At 39.8% G+C, this 23,289-nt stretch overlaps 1 protein-coding gene across 3 annotated transcripts in view; it reads right to left on the bottom strand.

Moving 5' to 3' along the window:
- dock8 (dedicator of cytokinesis 8) overlaps positions 1–22,906 on the bottom strand; it is a 55,722-nt gene extending 32,816 nt beyond the window's left edge. For all 3 annotated transcript variants that reach the window (XM_035907276.2, XM_006789802.3, XM_006789803.3), the window contains exons 1-8: positions 22,628–22,906; positions 10,708–10,807; positions 6,074–6,249; positions 5,606–5,677; positions 5,302–5,410; positions 1,601–1,810; positions 762–847; positions 161–227 (exon numbers count right to left, since the gene is read on the bottom strand). In XM_035907276.2, the coding sequence (XP_035763169.2) occupies positions 161–227; positions 762–847; positions 1,601–1,810; positions 5,302–5,410; positions 5,606–5,677; positions 6,074–6,249; positions 10,708–10,807; positions 22,628–22,680 (873 nt within the window). In that variant the 5' untranslated portion in view covers positions 22,681–22,906. The remainder of the gene's footprint in view (positions 1–160; positions 228–761; positions 848–1,600; positions 1,811–5,301; positions 5,411–5,605; positions 5,678–6,073; positions 6,250–10,707; positions 10,808–22,627) is intronic.
- Between the last annotated feature and the right edge of the window lie 383 nt (positions 22,907–23,289).

Below are 23,289 nucleotides of genomic sequence, written 5' to 3'. Positions count from 1 at the left end.
TGAGGAAAGTGCTTTTTACTGTTATTCTTTGTTGCTTATTACACGCACACACACGCACGCACGCACGCACACACACGCACACACATGCACGCACACACAATTTTGTACAACATTAAAAAAAAAAAAATGTGAATGTGACAGTGACAAAAAGTTTGCTCACCTTTTTCTTCTCTTTCAGATCATACAGTGCCATGGTGGCAAACATGGGTTCAATTTCTATTTCAAACCTAAAAGGCCACACAAAGGAAAATTAAATTAGGAGTTTTATCGCAGGAGAAGATGCAAATCCTGAATACAAATCCTCATTTTTTTCCCCCTCAATTAGCTTTCCACCAGTTTTTGATTCTACTAATTTTTCAGGAATTTTAATTCCTGTTAGACACAAATTAGTTAGAGGAAGTGATGATGCGCTTGAACTGAGGGTTAAAAGGATTAGAAAAGTTGCCAAAGCATTGCAAGCAGTTCAACTCAAATATTTGGCAACTGTACGAGTTATACAAGGATGACGAAGCTCAAGACTGTAATGCAGGAAAAGTGCATTTGCGTGTGTTCGAATGAAAGAAGGAGCAAAAGAGATAGAGACAGAATCCCACAGAGAAAGGGAGGGACGGAGAGTTTCTGGAAAACAACCACCGCTGAACAACACTCCTCCACCCTCTCATAATCCTCCATCCATCACTTAAACAACTACTCAGCTATGCAGCTGTTTAAACTACAGGACTATTCTCCCTACTACAGTATAATGAAAACGTATGACATACTTTATAGACTGGCATCTGATCATAACGCGCTCTCCAATGTGTTCTCTGGGGCAGTCGGGAACAGGACGGATTTCCACTGTATCTTCCTGTAAGATATTTACAGAAATATGTTTCAAAGAAAAATAAAGATTTAACTAAGCACAGATGTTTGTGGATGGAGAAGAAGCGAAATTAAGAACACAAGCCATGTCCACACAGGAAGCGATTTGCAGCAATATAGCAACCAGAGACCATAGAAAGTCAGTGATATTTGTGAACTTTAAGCAACTACAGGCAACTTCCCAGATAAACTCTTCTCAACCTCGAGACGGGCAACTAAAGTTATTACCAATGAGAGTGCAGGATACACTGATCATCATGTAACCAGTAAATACATTAGAGAGTTACCTAGGCAACAGAGAACTGGGAAGTCCCCAAGGTCATTGCATATTGCTCCCTGTGTGGGCACTTTAGGTTTCAGATGTGTATTTAATATATTATGAAAAACGAGAAAGGGCTGCAACTCTTATTAGTTTCATTATAGATCATTTGTAACTGGCAGTCTATAAAATCTTAGTGAAAATGTGCATTACAATTTTCCAGGCCCAATTTTATTAGTTTTTGTATCATTTATGAATTTGTGTAGTCAAAAAAAAAAAAAGAGAAAAAAAAAAAGTATTTTCTATTTACTATTCAGTTTTAGATGTCTTAAAATAAAAACTTTCTATTTACTATCTGAAAGAAGTGGTTGTACATCCGTTAGATTTTTGGTCATTTTTGCAGATCCCAACTATCATAAAAGGCAAATGCAGCAGCTGAAATATTAATGGAAAAAAAACAACTTTGTTTTTATATCTCACCTCATCAGGTGGTGGGTAGAGCGCAAACAGCTCAGGGTGTCTGTTCCCTTGCCGTGTTTCCTGGTTTAAACGATCCAGCTCTTCATGGCTGCTGAAAGCCAGAAGACCCTCAACTCTCTTGTCTGGAGTCAGGCACCGCAAGTTAAAGTCAGAGGAGGTCAGTGTGTGGCCAGAGTCATCTGTCAACGTTGCTAGAGTTGGTGACTTGACCTGGAGCAATGACAGAATAAGAGCAGGGGTAAGGGTCATGTCATGGCCAGGAGGAGGGGAATTAAATCAAATGAAAACACAAGGAAGTGGGAAAAAAGGCAGGAAAACACAAGGAAAGCCAAATTACGGGGCTATAATATCCAGAGGAACAAGATTAGTAGACACATGTTGTTCACCCTTGGTTTAAAGAAAAAGACAACCATGCATTTACCTCAAACCTTGTTTCTAACAACAGCATATCAACACCATGCTGGAAAAGCATTTTATCAACCATCATCAACATGCACTGTATTAAAAATAGAGCTTCCACTATTACGTGGTCAGCGGACACAACAAAACAGGCATTTAGTCAGTCTAGACAGCCTCTGTTTTAGATTGAGACAATGACAGGCTCTTGTACTTTTCTAAACAAGGCTTACTCAGTGTAGAAGACACAGCATATAGCTGTGCTTATGTTCACTGTATTTAAAAGAGAGTAAAATGACTTGAGTTACTTCACAATATTCAGCAGGTGTGTATAACTAATCCTTAATTTTTTTATGAACAAGAAGCTTTCTTGTTTTGTTTTTTTAATATTTGATACATAAAAATTGACCAGCCAATCAGTAACAAAGGGCCAGATGGTAATGAGGTATGAGTTACTCATCATTCCTGATATGATATTGACATAATTTTTAATGAGTTCATCAAATTCTGTAATCAGATCTCCCAACAAGCCTTTGGGTTTTTCAACAAAAGTGAGAACAGCATAGAGAGTTGAGCTAACTGAGCTAACCCAGAGCTAGAAAAAGCAGCATTATTTTGACACTTAGATGTGATGTGATTCATAAATGTGCTCAGAAGCCTTTTGAAAAAACAGCATCTGAATATGTTGTTATTAAGTGTATTAAAAATAATCTGATTTCAAAAGTGCCTTAATCCCACCACCATTCACTAGTAATGATCAAAACACGTACTATCAGAAAGAGTGGATTCTGGTAGATGGCATAAAAACAGCAATGCACTGACACCAGAACTGCTCACAAAAGTGTGTGATGAATTTGACTATTGTATTGACATATTCTGTGCATCCAGAGGGAGACCTATTGAGTAGTTGTGAGCAATGTTGTATGTAAAACTTTATATTCAGTCAAGTAAAATGTACTGCAAGCTTCTTCGTTTATTACTCCAAAAAAAAAAGAAAAAAGGTCAACCTTTTATGGTTTTTGTTTTTTAGCAGTTTTAATTGGCATATAAAAGATTCTTACATGTTAAAAACTCTTTAGGCATCAATCCCTCCAACTAAACCAGAATCAGAAAAAACCCCACACAAAAAACCCACAAAACCAACCTGACTGCACAAGGAGATCACATGATCAGATTTTTTTCCCCCATTGAAATCATGTTTTTTGATCTGCTGTTATGGTTCAAGTAAGAAATCATAAGTGGGAGGTCTCTCAGTATTGCACTGCACGATAAGGAAGTCCACCTACAAAAGTAACTTAATTTGGTGTATAACCTCTTCAAATGGATCAATGATTTCATTTAAAAACAAACAAACAAACAAACAAACAAACTGAAAAACACAACACAAGAACAACAAAAACAAACAATAAAAAAATCCTGTCGCCAAGTAAATATCTGCAAAGAAATCAAATTTCCTAAAAGTAGCATTAGAGTGCCCGGGATATGAATCACTGCCTGTAGTTGGAATATTATTACAAAAAAACAAAACAAAACAAAAAACAGGATGATGGGGCACCGCTGTAGCTAACTTTGTTGAGCAGGCAACCCATATGCAAAAAGGCTGCAAGGGGCCTGGGTTTCATTCAGCCCTGAACCATTTCCTGTGTCGAGATTTGCAAATTGAGCTTTTCACCTTGAGTTGAAGCGATAGCCTTTGTATCCAGGCAAGCACGTATGCACAACCATAATTATAATGACACGAGTTCAAGATTCTAACCCCAAAAATTGTCATATGACCTTTTAGCCAGATTGCAGGTCATAACCTCACTGCTCCCAAGCTGCATCCTGATCTGAGCAGTCCCTCTTGCCACCCGTTCTCCTTGTCTCTTTCACTCCTATCATCCATCAAATTCATATCCCAGCTCTCACACCACAGGCTAGGACTGACTGAGTTTCCAGTCTGGTTAAGCTTCACAATGTTGAGGCTCCAAGAGTCCATCACGCCATGATTCCCAGGGCAATTGTTAAAGCAGACTGGTCCATAGAAGAGAACTATTAAGTGCTGAAGGACAATAGAGCTGTTCTTCCCCTCTCTGTCACTCTCATTCTGGCATGTAGATCATGGGAAGCCTACAGCAGTAATGAGGGCCTTTTGGTTTGGGTAATTAGTCAGAATTGGCAGGATGAAGCAACAAGAGACTGGCTGGGGCTAAGAGATGGCTGGGCCAGGAACTGGGAGTGGCACTGGCTGGGACTTGGATTGGCCGCGACTGTGTGATTCTGGGAGCTGGGATTTGGCCACTATAAGACAAATAAGCGACTGAGAGGGCACAGAGAGGATGTGAACTTGGCTCAGTGAAGGACTGAGGCAAGGATCCATAATGAAAGATCCAAACACTTGGATGGCAGCTACTGATCTGAAAAATGCTGAATTCCATACAGGTTACACACAACAGGGCTGTGGTGCACTAAACTTAAAAGAGCCACTGTGTAGGGTAAAAAAAGAGTGATGTGAATAACAACACACTGTTGTGTTCTCTATTAAAGCAACCCCCACCCACCCCCCGCTCAGTCTCCCAACCCAGTCTCCCCCCAGCCTCACATTTCACACCAACAATTGTCTCTCAAGCCTTGATCAGTATGGACTACCATACTGCTCTCACTACAATGTCTTTGCCACACAGAAGTCACTTTATCTGAGTTCCAACGCACTGTCATTCAAGGACAAGTTGTGGCAAGTAACTTTTTTTTGTAGTTCTGCTTAAAAACAGCATTAAGCTGTTGGGGAAATCCACTCACTCCATTTCTTGTCAGTATTTACATTGGAAAGTCATTAACTCTCATATTCTAGCTTAGCTAGACAAAAAACCCCACTAAACTAAACCATCTCTCACTGCTGGCTGTTGTTCACCAAATAATAGTTACATCACAACTGCAGATAGACAAATTACACAGTTGTTCTGACCCTCTAAAGTGGTAATAACCAACAAACCAAAACAACACCATCTAGTCAAAAACCTGTTTCTACAATAACTAGCAAAATCAGATGTGACGACCTAACTGTAAACTGAGACTACAGCAACAATGCATGTCTGAAGCATTACGCTGCACACAAGAGGCCGAAGAAGGAAATCAGTGAGGACTTGTTTCTTCATAGTATGCTGCACGCAACACTGAACAGGAGGAAGGCTCCTTCATTGAGTAACAGGGTGCTGGTTAAGACACAGGCTAAGTAAAAGGGTACTTACATTCAATATTTATTGGGTTATTTATCCAAACCTCTAAACTAAAACTTTAGCACATGACTGTGTGTTTGTGTTTCTTACTGTTTTTTCTTGATTTTCTGGCTGAAAATCCGACTCAAAGGTCTGTTTCCGAAGAAGTTTGTGTAGGCCAGTTCGCTCTGAATACACACTCCAGCCATCCCCCTGGCATCTTCATGCATACACATGAGACAGAAAAGACACAAAAACACAAAAAAGGTCATTCATGGTTAACTAAAAGACCTCTGAACCAGTCTGGATAACAACACTGAAGCATTATGCAGCGCATGTGTGCAGTGTATATGAGAGTCTTTGTAGGAAACATGTAAACATAAGAATGTATCGGATAGGACACGCAGTCTTTTACCTTCTGGAGACAACAAGCCACGGCTGGGTGTAACTCTTTATGCAGTCTCTTACATGCGGATCTAGTTCCACTCTGTTAAGAGATAAGGATGAGGACAATGAGATATGCAGACACACGCAGGCAACTGAAAACTTTGAATTCTTCTCCTGTCTTAATTTGGACTTCATGGTCACGTTGTGAATACTCTGAATAAGCAAAGATAACGTGCAGAAAGTTGTTTTACAATGAATTTGGGGAGACAGTCTAAATATTTATTTTATTACAAAACAATCTGCTAAACTTCTTTGTAAGATGAATAAAGACTTGTGACACACCTCTGAACATCAGTTTAATCAATATTTTAAGACATTCAGAGAAACCCGTCAGTAAAAAACGCCATCCTTTTTGGCTTTTTGTGAGCTCTAGAAAACCTTGTAAATTGACTCATAAATTATCCTCTTATTTAACAATCATTGGCCTGTAACATACCCATCCTCTGGGACAGAGTGTCGAATAGTGCGACACTCCTTTTCCACCTGCTCCACCTTCAGGTCATCATCAGGAAAGTCTCCAAATTCCTGCATCAGGGCAGAGTCTCCACTTTTTAACTGTGACATGAAGAATTCCTCCAGGTCCAAGGGCTCCACTGCATCATACGTCTGAGGCTGGAGAATCGAAGAATGATGGAGAAAATATTGGGATTGGGAAGATGGAAAAAAAAAAAAAGTGAGAATACATATCAGAAAAAAAACAAAACATTAAAATTAAATATCTAGAAAATACTGGCAACCACCAGTGCTACCCTCTCAGCCTCGGAGAAAATCCTACATCTCTGCATTCAAGTTATCGCATTCACCAACTTTTCATAAAACCTAGCCTTTCACCTTGACATTGAGGTCGAAGTCACTGAGATTTGAACTCGTCCAAGATTTTTTGTAGCTGCACCTATGGTGTCAATTTGCCTCACGCACTTTATATTGTAAGGTAAAGACCCTACAATAACAGCAAATCACAACAATCAGATGACCCCAATAAGAGCAAACAGTTGGCAACAGAGGAAAGGAAAAACTCAGTTTTAACAGGAATAACCTTCTGATAGAGCCAAGCTCAGGGAGGGGCAGCCATCTGCCACAATAGGTTGGGGTGAAGGGAGTAAGACAAGACAAAGAGGACACTATGGAAGAGAGCAACAAATGAATAATAACTAATGATTACATGCAGAGTGATGTGTAAACTTATAGAGAGTCCTATTGCAGGAATACTGCAGTGTATCTAAACACTGGTTCACAGTTACCTGATCCAGCCCTAACTATAAGCTTTTACAAGAGGCAAAATGGAAAACCAAATACTTTTCATTTTACAGTTTATACAGCCATTTGTCAAATTCAGACACACTACAAAGAAGAAAAAAGGAAAGCATAACCAAACATGTTGAATCATGAATATTTTCTAATACCTCATACCTGTCTGAGAACAAAAGACACAGGGACTTACATAAGCGGAAACCGGAACAAGCTGGCATTCAGGCTGTTTGTGTGTGTGTGTTTTTTTTAAATCCTATTTTTAGACAGAAACTGTAACTCCATCTCTACTACATCAGATCATCACAAAAGCAAAGCTGTAGTGGTTTCAAAGTACAATATAAATGGGTTGAAAGCTTCATATTTAAGCCTTTTAACAAATCCGTACTCGGACACAGATGAACTTTTATAATCATTAGAAAGTGTACCAAAAGGGGGAAAAAGGAAAGGAAAAAAAAAAAAAGAGCACAACTGATAAGATAGCGCACGACACATCCTTTTTTGTCGTGCATGGCTGACTGTGGTCGTTAAAAAAAAAAAAAATTTATAAAAAAAAAAAAAAAGGAACCTGCATGGAGCAGGTGTCACTGCAGCAAACTGGGCAGACCTCCAATCTGATAATCATCAGGGGTTAGCTGAGGTAGGACAAAAGTTTAGAAGCATATCCTATAATGGCTACATTTTCCAGACCAATTTTAAGCCTAGTCCCAGACAGAAAGCTTTTTTTGTTTGTTTGTTTGTTTTTTGTTGTTGATGGAAATATTTTTAGCGACTGTGCTTAATCTGAGCCATGAAAATGGGCTAAATGTCATAATAAAAAATTACTAAAAAGAAAAAAAAACAAAATTGATGAACAATAAAAGGAAGCCATTCTAAGAGCATGAATTTGAACTAGAACAGTCAGACATTTTTTAGAAGAATATTTCAGCTTTCAGTCACATGGACTGTCCCATACAGGTAAAATACAGATAGCCTGTCAAAAACTGTGAGAGAAAGTGCATCTTCAGGCAGACAGGAAACAGGGGGCCAAACCAGCCACTGGTATAGACAGTAAAAGATAACATGTATACACATAAGAGGTGGAAATACCTGCAGAAAAACATGAGTCACTGCTGTGCTTAACTTTTAAAAGCTGAGCAAATTCCATTTGCCTTCAGACATGTTTTTGCACATCAACCCACCCTAAGGGATATTTTTCCTCCACTAAGCAACGACGAGCATGTTGTTGCACACGGCCGATTATTAATGCTTAGCATGCAACACATGACAAAAGAATACACAGGCAGCCAGAAGGAAGAACTATATCATTATCGTTTTAAATGAGAGGGCTCCAGTATAAAAAAAAAAGCTAACTCCTCCTCTCTACAGAGGACAACCTCAGTAGTACCATTATAGTAGCAAACTTCATCTGACTCCATGTGCATTTCTCTGGCTGCATCCCTCAAAGTTCAAAGAATCATTGTAACATGGCCTCTTTTTCTTGTTTGGTATGGAGGCTAACAAAAACAAATGAATGCAAATCTATGCATGCCTCTGATCAGTGCCTGCTGCTCTGTGGAGTCATCAGAGGTGCCAGCAAGAATCCAGCTTTCCTTGCAAAGCCACCAGACGTTTTTGACAAACTTGCTCACAGGTGCAATAATTGAAGTGAAAACCATGAACGGCTGGAAGATGTGACAAAACTCAGTGAAGAATGTGCATAAATGATTAAATAAGACAAGCTTTTTTAAAAACAAATAGAGCATTTTCATGTAAAAATGACAATTTTTAGAAGCACATTATGCTGTCGATATACAGGAGGAACACAGAAAAAAGAAACAGATGTAAAGAACCCAAGAGAAAATAAAGCTACAGTAAACACGACAGAAGATATGTGAGCAAAATCTCACTCTAGTTTCACAAAAAGACTGAGCTCAAGCCGACATCGCAAACTTACCCTGCTGAAAACTGAACACCATAAAAAGGAAGTGTACAAAATGGCGCACTCCGGATATGGGGAACCTACACTGTGTACCTACTGGTGCTCAGTGCTTTTGAGTGAAACTAAGCCACAGTGCAATTCACAGAACCCCTTTAAAGTGGGCTTCATAGACCTAGAAGCTTAAAGAAAACCATCAGCATTAGCAAAAATAAATCAGAAGCCACAGAGTCAATGCTTTAATTGGAGCCTGACTGTTTAGAGACCCACAAAAAGTTTAGACATCAGTTTTAGACATTACAGTTCTCAGCTGAAAGGGACAAAACCACAAAACATTGAAGGAAGTGACATCAGCAAGGCGTCCCTCCATCAACTGGTGTTTCAACAGACAGGAACAGAAACTAGAGATACATACATGTGCATGCTGCTCTCTCACACACACACGCACGCACACGCACGCACACGCACGCACACGCACGCACACGCACGCACACGCACGCACACGCACACGCACGCACACAGACGGACTGCAAGCTTTTAAGTTTGTTAATGTCTCTGACCAGGCAACAGTTTCAACTCAGGTTCAGTCAATATTAACGTAGTGATCCGCATAACAACTGTAGCAACAAGCACCCCTCCCTCATCCCTGTGCTAGACGGGACTGCTGAATAATGTAAAACTATCATCCCAGAGATTATGGTATTAAAAATCCTCTCCCGCATTTCAAATCCGGACATATTGAAGATTTGCCTGGGTAAGCTGCAAGGTAGGCAGCGCCCATCCCAGTGCCTGTCAGTATCCAAGGCACTGACCCATTTCTCAAGCAGGTTAGAGATTAACCATGCTGCATGCTACTGGCCGGGTCGGGACAGCTGGCTCAAGTACTTCTCCTCAAGACCTGTCAGCCAGAAAGCTCAAGAATCATTGCTAAAATAAAAAATTTAAAAAAAAACAGCCCAAAAAAACCATTGTTTAAGGGTTTAAGCTCTGTCACTCAAACACAAATATATGTCACAAGACTTAACAACTGCAAGCTTTAGAGAACTTTACATGAGAGAAATGTAGGGCGACACAGAAGAAAAGATGCGAGGAAAAGACAGAAATAGACGAAAAGCGAGAAGACTGAGAGCAGAACATATAAAGCTGGGAGGCAGAGACAGAGGTTCAGAGGGTACTACAGAGAGAGTGCAGTGGGAGCAAATCCCTGCAAAGGATTACTGTGCATCATTCTGTCTGTAGGCATTGGAGGGCAGGGATCGTTCTCTGTCACGCTTCAAATGAGGAGAGTAGAAAACAACCTGCCATAATGACATTCAAGTCTTTTCAGTATGTGCTACGTTTTTCAACGCATGTTAAGCCAAAGAGCAGCGTCAGGCCGGTGTAAACGGCTATCCAGGCAGCTCTCTTTGCAAAAGCAGCAGCTCATGCTGTAGAAGAACTGTTTCAGGATTCAAAGCATAATCTTCAAGGTGAGACACCACACCGAGTCAGACATTCCCAGAGCTAATGACAGCAAAGGCAGGATGTGAAAATGATACACTTATAACTCTCCAGTGGTATAAGCAGAATCACCAAAGCAGCATTAGAGGAAGCCACTCCACTGATGTTTTAGTCACAGCATGATTTTTTCCCCACTTCAACTAGGATTTCATCACTACTGCTCTGGTACAAGGGAAGTAATAATATATAGATGTAATATTACAGCACACTTAACATGTTACACATTTGAATAAGGAAATATAAGCATGACTGGGAAAAAATACTTTAAAAAAAATGTTCATATTGCTAACATTCCTTTCCTGAGACCTGCCTGCAGTTCAAATCTGGATGAGATGACAATTTCCTGCTGAATAAAACAAAAGACTCCAAAAGCAAAAGAATTCTTTTAACAGAAGGAAACTCACCACAGTAAGCCACACTGTGGCCGAAGCGTTAGAGTTGGTTCGGCTGTGATGCGAGCCATGGTTCCCACTAAAGTGTTTCCTGATCTCTGCAGAAGAGTGCCTGAAACAAAATGTTAGAAAACACAGATTTATAAGGTTTTGTGTTCATGAGCCAGAGTATCATATTTGTGTGCTGTTTTAAAGGGAATGTTTGCTTTAAAACATGTATCTTAATGACAGATGCAACAGCACCAATTGTTCTTAGTCGAATTGGCCAGCCATGGTGTTCCTATTCAACTATTGTTCACTTTCTACAGAAGCCCACCGCTGCTGGCTGTGTAGAGGCTTTGTCATGCTTGCGCTGAATGATATGGTGTCCCGCTGTAAGGGTCAGACCAAGCAGGAAATCAACATGACACAAGAATGGAGTACTATTCAAATATGTTGGGTAGATGGTGTTTGTGTTTGCCTGCAGCTTTTACCAATAAGAAGGGAGAACAGTGCCCTGATTTTCTGCACACATTCCATCGCCATGATACTCCCACTAATACACTAGTTACTTATTTCTAATTAATCCACCATATCACTGGAGCCCCACCCAAATGTGCGCAACAGCAGCTCAGTAACAAAACCCCAGTCTGTGTGTGTGTAAGTATATGTAATTTTGAGTTTTCTCGTGTGTGTCTTCTGTTAAATTTACTCCATTTTCTGTGTATTGTTGCATATGCAAGCGTCAGAAAGAGTTTATTGTAACGCTGATGCACAGGGAAGCGTTAGAGGGCAAAGACTTGAGCAAATGGGTCACATTCCCGACTGCTTCGCCTGTGGTCAGTCTCACGGGTTCAGTAAGTCCCCTTGGCCATTGTTACAACATCGCTGTTACTAATTATCAACGCAAACTAATAGCAAATGCTGTAAAGGAATGCCAGTATGTCAAAACCACTGAAGCTACAGAATCATGGAGCATGCACAATCTGATGAGCACTTTTATGGAAATTTCGAAAAAGAATTACAAAGCAAGTACAATTTTCTTAAAAACAAACTGGCATAATATGAACATGACACCTAGTATTGTGCGAGGCTTGAGCCAAGCCCCATTTCTTTATATTTCCTCAGAAAATGTGAAATGGGTGCAGGGATGTACTGAAACACATAAACATGCATGTAAATACAGTACATCAGGCAAAATCAGAGCTGGCACAGTTCTAATAAGCTTAAAAATCAATACATGGCATGAAAACCTTTATTCAATAATGTTGATGTCCTGGCACTGGGGAGGACGATCCATGACTGATGATGTTCTATTGTGTATTTTTCTATCCATGCTTTTACTATACTTGCAATGCGTTTCATTGTAATCAAAAATGAAGTTGTTGCCAATCATATACTTTCAAGATGGCATTACATGATGGATCAAAATCTGATGGTACTTTTCTGTGTTCATAATTCCACCCCCAACACCATGGCTGAAAAGCAACTCCAAACCATGACAGAGGCATCTCTCGGGCCCTCTTTGAGATCTTTACTAGATTTTTTCCCCATTTCTTAAAGGAATGACTTTCAGATACTGTTCATCTGCTGCAGCTATTGTCCCCTAGGCCTGCCACTTCTTCTTTTGTCCTCCACTTGTCCAGTTTCCTCAAATATTTTAAGGAGGCGATGCACAATATGCCAAGCAACGCAAAAAACAAATTAATTTGTGATTCATCTGGTTCACTGGTTCATCCCCTTTTCCCCCCATCACCATCCCTCTGAAAATCATCAGGTAGAAGCACTAGACTAAAAATTACTGCAAAACCAGACAATGTCCAACAAAAAAAAACAAAAACCTTGGACAGCCTGGAAAACTATTGCTCAAGATCACTTTAAAAGTTACAAGAAAGTCTGGCTGCTTGGAAATAAGAGGCAGATTAAGACTTTTGAACTGTACTGAGCTAACAACATGACATACTATGATTATGAATGTGTTTACTATACTCGAGCCAGCCTGTTTCAGTCATACTGTTTATAACACGTTCTCCTCCCCCTCTAAAGCACATAATATGCTGAGTCAATAAAATAACCGAATGCCAGAAAAGGTCATGGCATGGGTGGGAAAACAGTATACAAATTTACACAAAGGCCAAAGTCCAGCACTGCAGCAGCATTTTTATTTAAAGCCATAGCTAGCTGCTCACAGCCATTGAAACAGTTTTAAGAAAGTGGTGCTGCACAATAAGTAAAAAAAATTTATTGTGTACATTAAAAAACAAACACATATTGCAGCAATATGCTTGTAAAATAATCACACGAGGCAGATTAGAGGACACACACCCACACGAACAGGTACAGCTGATCAATTGACCAGATTAGCAACAGCAACACCAATGAAATGCAAAAAAAAGCTTTGCATTCATGGTTTAAAATATATTTTAACCACTATGCAAGTCAAAATACAGCTGCGGCCTGATTATAGTCTACAAAGTTACACACACATATCATAAAAACGCTCACACCTCATGTCTGCTCAGTATACGCACACAATCATATGGCGGTATCTACTGAACAAGTGTAGAGCAGTATGTTTGTCCCTCGCAAGATAACACGGTGGACACTGGTTGTGGAGGACTCTCGCATACACACCTTTACCCTGTAACTCCATATCAATAAACTAATCTCTGTTCGCTCTCCTTAAAGGGAATGTGCCAGGTTACAGTTTCAGTATGTAATGTGTCAGAACTGCACACACAGATGAGGTTTAAAAGGGGCTGCAGTATAATAAGCTTTTAAAAAATCTATTTGTGGAGACCTAAGTGACACACACACAAAAAGAAATCACCCACCTCAAATGCCTCTTCTTCTGTCATGTTTTCTCTTTGAAATCAGAATAAGCCACTGTTGAGATTTTCATGACTAAAGCACTAACTATACAAAACTAATAAAAATCCAATAAGGATAAGGCTTTTTTGTCCAAAAGCAGATTGTCTGGTGGGTGTATTGAGTTTATACCCAAGACGATATAAACTCTGTAATAACCCTTCTCATTACATGAGACTTTATAAAGACATGCCCATAACCACTTGTGCCATTTCTACATATCTTCCATTGGTACTTTCTAGCTCATACAACCTAATAACACATACTGTACATAAAGTATAGCTAATATATGCACATGGGTCCATGTGCTACTACGCATTCACTGATACAGATTAAGTGCCCATCTATAAAAAGACAAGGCAAGTAAAACAGTATTCAGATCCAAGCAGGCTTTTTTTTTTTACCACTACACAAACAGCTTGACACAGCAGACAGCATCTGTGTCTCTCTTCAGTGGTGATGGGTCTTGGCATCCTTTGCTACATAAAACCAAAGCTGCTTTTGTTAGGAAAGACAAAAACAGAGCTTTGGATTTTGGTCATTTAAGCAAAATAACACCAAAAACAGCTTGCATCACTGATCTAGCAAAAACTGGTATCTGATTGTGGTTTTAGTAAGAAGTCATAAAGACACAATTCCTGGAAAAAGGAATGGCTTCTTGTGGATCAACCCAGAGACAAAACTTTATAAAGGGACAAATATTTGATTTTAAGCAATACTTGCCACTACTGGAAGCACTGCAAAGTTCATGAACAGGGTTGAATAAAAGTCAAGACTCTAAGAGCAAAAAATGTTCACTGTAGGACCTTTCATCAAATCTATCAGATCCTGCTGAGTAAAGAAAAGTACTGAAATAGCTTTGGTTTAAACCAGCTTCTCATACAGAACTGCAAGCCTGAGATCTCTGAGAATACCAACAGTGGTACTGCCAAACTTCCACTGTGCTCTTATGTCTTGCCCTAAAAATTTGTTTTGAATGCATAATAATGACTTTTGGTTAGAGTCATTGTCAGTATGTACAGAGAAGGTGAGGAAAAAAGTAGATTCTAAGTGTCTACAGCCATCTGTAAAACAGTGCAGACTGTCATGGTTTGTGCATTTCAGCTAATGGTGTGAGATCTTGTCAAAATTATTGGAATTATGAACTAAGAAAAGCACCATCAGATTTGATCCACCATGCAATACCAACAGGGAAGCATCTGATTGGCAACAGCTTAATTATGATACCAATGTAGGTTGCCAAATTAGTGTGGAAGAACGAAAATGTCTGCATATTGTGTGCTTGTGTTTTATGTTGATGTGACTGTTTTCATCTGGTGTGTACAAATGTCTGACTTCCACTGCAAGCCAATCTCCCCATAGGGACAAATATATGTATTACTCGATCAGAGCCCAAACCTCAACATTACTGAAGCAGTGATGATGACTGAGAACGGAACAACAGGCAGCAAAGATGTTCATGCCAAATATTGACTTTCCAAGTTCTTAGAATTGTACAATATGTTTATTTGCAGATGTTTCAATAAACCTCTGCACCCATTTCCCATTTTCCTAGTAAAGTTTAAAGAACTAAAGGCTGATTCAAGACCTTTCCACATTACTGTATATACCTACTTTTAACCTTAGCTAGATCCTTACAATACATTTTCATTCACCTACTCACACAAACTCTCAGCCACCACCATCATGTAAGGTGCCTGGCTCCTACTGGGGTGAGTTTGTGGATGCCAGCAATCAAAAGCATCCAAAAGACTCCAATGTTTAATCATTCACCATTTCCTACTTAATCCACTCTTGGAGACATCACGCACCTACAGTGGTGTGAAAAAGTGTTTGCCCCCTTCCTGATTTCCTCTTTTTTGTATGTTTGTCACTCTTAAATGTTTCAGATCATCAAACAATACATGGGCCTGTGTGAAAAAAAGTGATTGCCCCCTAAACATAATAGCTGGTTGGGCCACCCTTAACAAAAAAAACAAAACAAAACAACAACAACAACAACAACAACAACAACTGCAATCAAGCATTTGCAATAACTGGCAATGAGTCTTTTACAGAGCTGTGGAGGAAATTTAGCCCACTCATCTTTGCAGAATTGTTGTAATTCAGCCACACTGGAAGGTTTTCGAGCATGAACTGCCTTTTTAAGGTCATGCCACAGCATCTCAATCAGATTCAGGTCAGAACTGACCTAGGCCTCTCCAAAGTCTTTGTTTTTTTAAAGCTGTTCAGAGGTGGACTTGGTGGTTTGTTTTGGATCATTGTTCAGTCTTCCAGGTACTGACGCAGCAACACAGCCCGAGACCATCACACTACCAGCACCATAGTTTACTTTAGGTATGATGTTCCTTTCCTCAAACCTTCCAACAAATTCTTTTTTTTGTCAAATGTGAAACAAGCCTTTGTGTTCCTTTTGCTCAGCAATGTTTTGTATCTTGGAACTCTGCCATGGATGCCATTTCCATAGTCCCTCTCTTTTTTTTTTTTCTTTTTTAAATCGTGGAACTATGAACTCTGACCTTAACTGAGACATGTGACGCCTGAGGTTCTTTAATGTCGTTCTGGGTTCTTTTGCACCCTCCTGGATGAGTCGTCGTGGTCTTGGAGTAATTTTGGTAGGCCGGTCACTCCTGGAAAAAGCTTCATCACTCTTCCAAGTTTTCTCCATTTGTGTATAATGGCTCTGACTTTGGTTCAATTGAGTCTCAAAGTTTTAGAAACTGATTTGTAACCCTTTCCAGACTGATAGAGAGTGACTTTGTTTCTCAGGTCTTTCTTCAGATCGTGGCATGATGTTTTGCTTTTCAAGATCTTTTAGCCTGTTTCACTTTGTCAGACAGGTTCTCTTTAAGTGATTTCTTGATTCAGCAGGTCCGCCAGTAATCAGGCCCGAGTGTGTTTAGGGAAACTCAGCCTTACAAAAATGTGGTTAATCAAATTCATGATTTAACAAGAGAAGCAGTTACTTTTTCACACAAGACCAGGTAAGTTTGGTTAACTTTTCTCCCTTAATTAAATTTAAAAACTGCATTTTGTACTTACTCTGGCTATCTTTATCTAATATTAAAAAAAATTTCAACTCAATTTCAGTTCAATTCAATTATATTTACAGTATTTAAGGCAGACCCTACAATAATAATACATACAGAGAAAACCCCAACACTCATATGAGCAATCATTTTGGCGACAGTGAGAAGGAAAAAACTCCCTTTTAACAGGAAGAAACTTCCGTCAGAACCGGGCTCAGGGAGGGGCGGCCATCTGCCGCATACAGTTGGGGTGAGAGGAGGAAGACAGGACAAAAGACATGCTGTGGAAGAGAGCCAGAGATTAATAACAACTATGATTCAATGCAGAGGTCTATTAACACATAGTGAGTGAGAAAGTTGACTGAAGAAGAAACACTCAATGCATCATGGGAATTCCCCAGGAGCCTACGCCTATTGCAGCATAACTAAGGGAGGATCCAGCCCCAGCTATATGCTTTATCAAAAAGGAGAAGGTTTTTTGATAAGCCTAATCTTAAAAGTAGAGACGGTGTCTGTGTCCCAAATCCAAAGTGGAAGCTCATGGTTCCACAGATGATCTGAAACATGCAAGTATAACAAATATACAAAACACTAAGAAATCAGAAAGGGGGCTAATACTTTTTCACGACTGCTAATTTTGTCATCATTTGGCATAATTTTTGGCAACTCTGGGGTCATAAACCTCCTTTACTCTACATTTCATTGTGTAATTATAAGCAGAAATGAAATAGAAAGCATTTGAGGTGCAATGCAGTACAAAAAGCAGCAAACAAGCAAGGTGGCAACTTAAAAAAATAATATAAAATATTTTTTTAAAAATCTAAAAGTAACCTATGACTTCACCATTATATTGCCTGAATTACTGTATATATATTCAGTTTTACAGTAACCAGGTTACCACAGTACATATGAAAACATTGTTTGAGTTTCTATGTAACTTAATATCTTTGAGTAACCTTATTGTGTGTGTTTGTAGTGTTACTGACGGACAAACATGCTTATAGGCTTTTTAGATCACGCTAAACCTCAATTAAAAATTCTCATAAATTCTCCTTTTGGGGACATGACATTTAAATCACTATTAAGAAAGCATTTTCCTAGCTGAACACAAAGCCTGAAGACAATCATTAAAAGTAGTTTTCTTTGCCTTTTTTCTCCCCAAGTGATAATTTTAGAAAATTTAATCAACACTGATGAGGATGGCACTATCAAAACAGCTGCTCCCCGGGAGTCAGCATGAAGCCACTGTTGAACTGCTGATGACAGATCAGGCTCAGTGCTAAGACACAACAAGCCTCACACTATAATCATGTTATTTGTTAGTAAAAGGGCTTAAAATGCCTCACAAGTCATACTGTGCAGATAAAATACTGCAATTACAATAAAACCCTAGCTTACCATCATTAATCAGCTTTGATATTTTTCAATTATAAACACAGTTGATTAGTTCATACCTTATTAGACAAAAAATTGGTGAATGATAACATGCTTGAATAATTAGACATTTATCTTTACAGTCTGTAAGACACTGAGATAGACTTCCTTGATGGATCAGCTGTTACGATATTGTCAGCATTATTTTCACTGTCATACTATGATAATGACATCATTGTTCTTAAGAAAAAATAAGATTCTCCTTTTCAAAGACACTGAGACTGGACAGCAAGGCTAAATATCTTATCATTTATCAGACATAAATAATTTTTGTTGAAGCTGCTTTGTGGGTTAAATATATACACAAGATGTCAGGTGCGCCCCTCATTGGTCAGTAAACAATGGGTTACTTTTATCAGATGACACAGGGGAATTATAGAGTACTGTAAAAAGTCTCGGGCTGCCCCTGTTTTCCTTATATTTAGCTTCCAAGGAACCAGACTTTCTTGCAGTTTTTTTAAATGGTCTTGAAAAATAGCTCTCTAGGCTTTCTGAAGGTCTTTTAAACCTTTTCTTTGGACATTATCTGCTTTTTCAACAGTTTTCGATCTATTTCTTGTATCTGAACATTTTCAGCAGAAAGTTTTATTTGTTGACCCACTTAACACTGATGTATGAATCATTCCAACATATGTACCTAACTCAAGAGACCTTAAGTTGTGCCTACACATAATAGACAACTTAGGAAAGACTTAAATTGTATCTTTTGGGTACTTTTGGGTACTTTATTACTCACAGCCTATCAGAAAAAACACCAAATCTTTCCCAGTTTTTTAGTTGAATCTCTCAAAAGCACAACAGAAGAAGCTTTTAAAACTATTTACAGCAGTTTTGGTTCAAATGGTCAACATGCGCAATATGTACAGCAGTGCCTGTAAAACATGGTGGAGGCTCTGTCATGATTTGGCGCCGAATTTCAGCCGGTGTTAGAGATCTTGTGAAAATGGATGGAATTATGAACACAGAAAAGCACCATCAGATTTTGATTCACCATGCAGTACCATCTAGGAAGCATCTGATTCTGACACCTTAATTTATCAGCTTTGACAATAATACCAAACAAATAGAAAACTGAGTCATGGATTGGCCTCCCCAGAGCCTAGACCTCAGCATTATTGAAGCACTGTGTTATTATCTTGACAAAGAACAGAATAAGAGACAACATCCAAAGAAGAGCTTCGAATGTCCTTCAAGAAGCCTGAAGAACTTTCCCTGAAGACTGCTAAACAAAATGGCAAGAAAGCTTGCTAAAGTAAGTTCAGGCTGTGTTGAAGAATAAAGGTGGACATACTAAATATTGACTTGTTAAGCTTAAGCTTAAACAAATTACTGTCCCAATTTTCCTAGCAAAATGAGGCTTGGCTCAAGACTTTTGTATAGTTATATTAGATCATGCTGGGGGAGAATTTCCTTATCTGTGGGCACAACAGTTGTGTAATTCTTGTGTAGTTCTGAGGTCCAGTCTTTGAAGGGAACCCCAGTCTTTGAAGGGAACCCTCACAAGCATAGGGAGAACATGCAAACTCCACACAGGACAGGTGGTGGAAACCCAGGACCTTCTTGCTGTGAGGAAATACTGTTAATCCCCACACCACACCTACTTGTAGAGCATGAACCCTTTACCCTAAAGAAGTAGGCCCCTTTTTTGTTATGTCATACACTGCAGGTCTCCACTTGCCATGTGTGCATATGGTGTATTCCTTCCAGCTTTTTAGAAATCAATACCCAAATGTTTCTCAGACAGAGTCTGCTTCTACCCCCCTCCTCACAGCCACATCTCTGATCAATAAGCCCCAGAGATGGCAAATTTGTAGGTCTTATCATGATTACTCCCACCAAGCATAAAATTATCTATATTAGCAAGACATAGGTAGATCCTTGAACCTTTAAAACCCTTTCCCTCCTATCAGAGTGTTTTTCCTTAATCTGAGCAGGGGAGGAAACACAGGAAAACAGACAGAAGTGTGGTATAAATGACAAGAGCAGGAAAGCAGACCAAAGGGATGCCCCCAGTGTGCATCTCATACTATCATATGTCTCCAGACTTAATGGGTCTTAGTGCTATCAGCACAATCACGACTCAGCTTCCTGTCAAAGGGAGGCACGCACAAACACAGCAGTCATTTAGCAAGGCTCAGGTCACAGGCAGGCTCAAAGCAAGAAAACTGGCTGTAAGGAATTATAATTTCCAGCTTAGTCCGACTGCTTTATCTGCACACATTTAGCCAAAGTTTGTAGGAAACTGCTTTTTTTGACACTCCACTGTCTCATAACTCAGTGGCCCACCAACAGACAGGCAGGTTCACAGATGTCATTAGCTAAAAAACCCAGAGGAAATCAGATGAAATTCAATCTAGATCCCCCCTCCTCGCTGAAGCGTATTGAAAGACAGAGGCCCAGCATCTACAGCTGTCCTCACACCTGTTACCATATGCTCTTCACTCCAATCACATTCAATCTCGGAATATTAAATGTCCGGCAGCTACCTGGAGTCTACGCAAAAAAACTGGACACTCAGCTCATGTTATATTTTTGACTGAAATATTTTCACTGCAGTTTTCCATTCCTCTTTTTTTAAATGCTTATGAAGAAACACACATTTCCTGATTTTAAACTGCCATTAGCAAAAAGTGAAGTAAAACCAGTGAGTGACTTAGTGTCCCAGTTCGCAGGATTTCCTTCTCACTCCATCCTGATAAGAGGTGCCAAGGAAGGAAGTCTTCATAATTAATATATAAAATACAAGTAACATACAAGAATAACTCAGTAAATATGGATTTGATTTGTTGACATGGAAAATAACAGGTCTTACAGCTTACTAGTGCACAGACAGCATAGATCAGGTTCATCTTGTGACAACTGTTCCTCTTTGTTCACGTGAGCTGCTTATGTATGGACTATGTTGCCTTGCATGGCTCTCTAGATTTTTTCCCCTTTGACATCTGACTTTAGCTTGCACTTTTTCAAACAAGTGCATTTGAACTTTAATTTCTCCAACAATTGTCCAAACAACTTTAAGTATCATGGTAGCCACAATGAGTGCAGTAGTTTGTACTCATTATCAGATTTCAAAACCAACTCAGTTAGCAGCCAGTGTACTTTGAGCTCCTCATAGATTTGTGTTAAATCTTCATCAGTGTTTTCAGCATTTACTTGCCATCCACTCAAAAGTATTTTCCCCTCACTATGCATTTTCCACCATTATCAATTTCCATGATCGACTTTGCTGTTCTCTTTTTCACTTGCATCGAGCACCTGTTTAGTCTTTATACTGACATCAGCACAAACTCAATCCCAGCCAGCCAGCCAGCCCCCCCCCCCCCCCCTTAACTACAAGCAAACATAACAACAGATATTTAAAGTATCTGCATCAGTGCCTTCAGTCTCGACAACAATAAGATTCTTTCAGGAGGATACAACCCTTAAGTATAATATGGGTTATAAATCAATGTGGTTATCATGTCACATTGAATAGCAGCAGAATATCCAAAATCTAATCACAGTGAGTGTTAATCTATTCCATCGTTGCTCTTTTACTATGAAAAGGTGCTACAGTACAGCAGCCACTAATCAGTGCCTCTCTGCTGGCTCATCAGTAGATTCAGGCTGTGACCCAAGATCTCTCACATCCCTTAGCAGCTGAGCTCAGCTCTGCTCAGCACATCACATCACAGCAAGTCGTCATGATTCCTCCTGGCTATTAAAAACAAGAACATGGATTTTCCTGACTAAGTGATTTGTCAATCGACAGTATCAAACATTTGGTGTGCTCATCTTCCACAAAATATGTCATTCTATATGGCTCTTTAAGCGTTACACATATGAAAACTTCTAAAAGCTGTATATGACCAAAAGAAAAAACGTTTTCAGGGTTAAACTGATCCACACAAACTGACCTCCTCTACCATTTCAAAGGAGGCCCTACAGAACCTTATAAATATATTCCATCACAGTAGATAAATAGTGTATTTTTGTTAAATGACCCTACTGCACAGGAGGCATGGTACACAATAGACTTCCATGTACATACTTCCTCCACACCTGCTCAAGTGTCACAGCAGGAACTATGACCACATCCCTAGTCATTTATACAAACTCTATGAGCTAGTCAGCCCTCCAAAAATACAGGAAATGGTCACATTAGTAACAGTGGATATATATAATCAGCATCCTCACGAGGAGGAAGTGACATAAATAATGTGCAAATCGTTTAGCTTGGTGATAAAAGCTCAGCATGCTGCTCAAATCTGACATGTATGTAAATAAAGAGCCAAGAACAAAACAAATTCATGCATGACCGACTGAGCACATGGCTGCCACTGTAAGCTTAACACAAGTTAATCATAACCTGCCATAAATTCTCTGAGCACTTAAAGTTGCAGTAAAGTTGGCTGTTTATAATCCTCCAGGCTGCCTTCTTTTCTCTTTTTTTCCCGGGAACCAGTGAATCAACCTGCAGCATTGACATTCACAACATGTGGCTGCCTGCTCCACTCTGGACTTCCCTGAAGGGGAAGTAAGACTTCACATTCACTCCTAAACCAAACCAAACCAAATCAAATCAAATCAAACCAAACCAAACCAGTGCCCCCAATACTATATTATAATTTCTTTACATTTACCTGTTGATTTTCAGAGCGAAAGCCCGCCGATCTGCGCTGCCCAGAGAAGCCATACGCGAGTCTGAAGTCCAGTCCGGCGACGGTGTCGCTGGTGGCTTTGGTGTTTTCTCGCGGTTTGGCACCGTCGCTCTCTCCGACGCACCGCTCCTCCAGCTTCGCTACAGCTCAACTGTCACACCAACGCTCATCTTGGTTGCGGCGGCAGCAGCTTAACTGGGTGTAAACTTCCGCATTTAATGAGAGCCATCCCGTGGAGACAGAGGGGGAGAGAGAGGGAGGTAGACATCGACGGCGCGAGAGTGGGAGGGGATGTGATGGGACAGGCTGGATGAGGCGCGCGCGCTCCCTCGCTGCCGAGGTGAGCTTTAACAAGCGCTTTCCTTCAGTGTGTGTGTGTGTGTGAGCGCTGACCACTTCCGGCGTGACACTCAGACTGAGAGGGAAACCAAATAAATGCACTTGTTTGATAGGTTGGCTCTGTCCAAATCCAAAAACGTCAGATTCACTTTTAACCACAACCGTAACCACATGAAGGTGCTTTAACCCAAACCCTGGCTGTGGAACCCTGAACCAAACAAACACAGGTGTAGATTATCTCTGCTATGCATCGTGTCACCAGTATGGTGGTGCACAAATCAAATCATCTACTAAAAAAAAAAAAG

The sequence above is a fragment of the Neolamprologus brichardi genome, chromosome 12 (assembly GCF_056152115.1).
Source record: "Neolamprologus brichardi isolate AB-2024 chromosome 12, ASM5615211v1, whole genome shotgun sequence".
Lineage (NCBI taxonomy): Eukaryota > Metazoa > Chordata > Actinopteri > Cichliformes > Cichlidae > Neolamprologus > Neolamprologus brichardi.
Note: the sequence above shows the minus strand (reverse complement) of the source record. Positions and strands in the feature narration are given on the sequence as shown.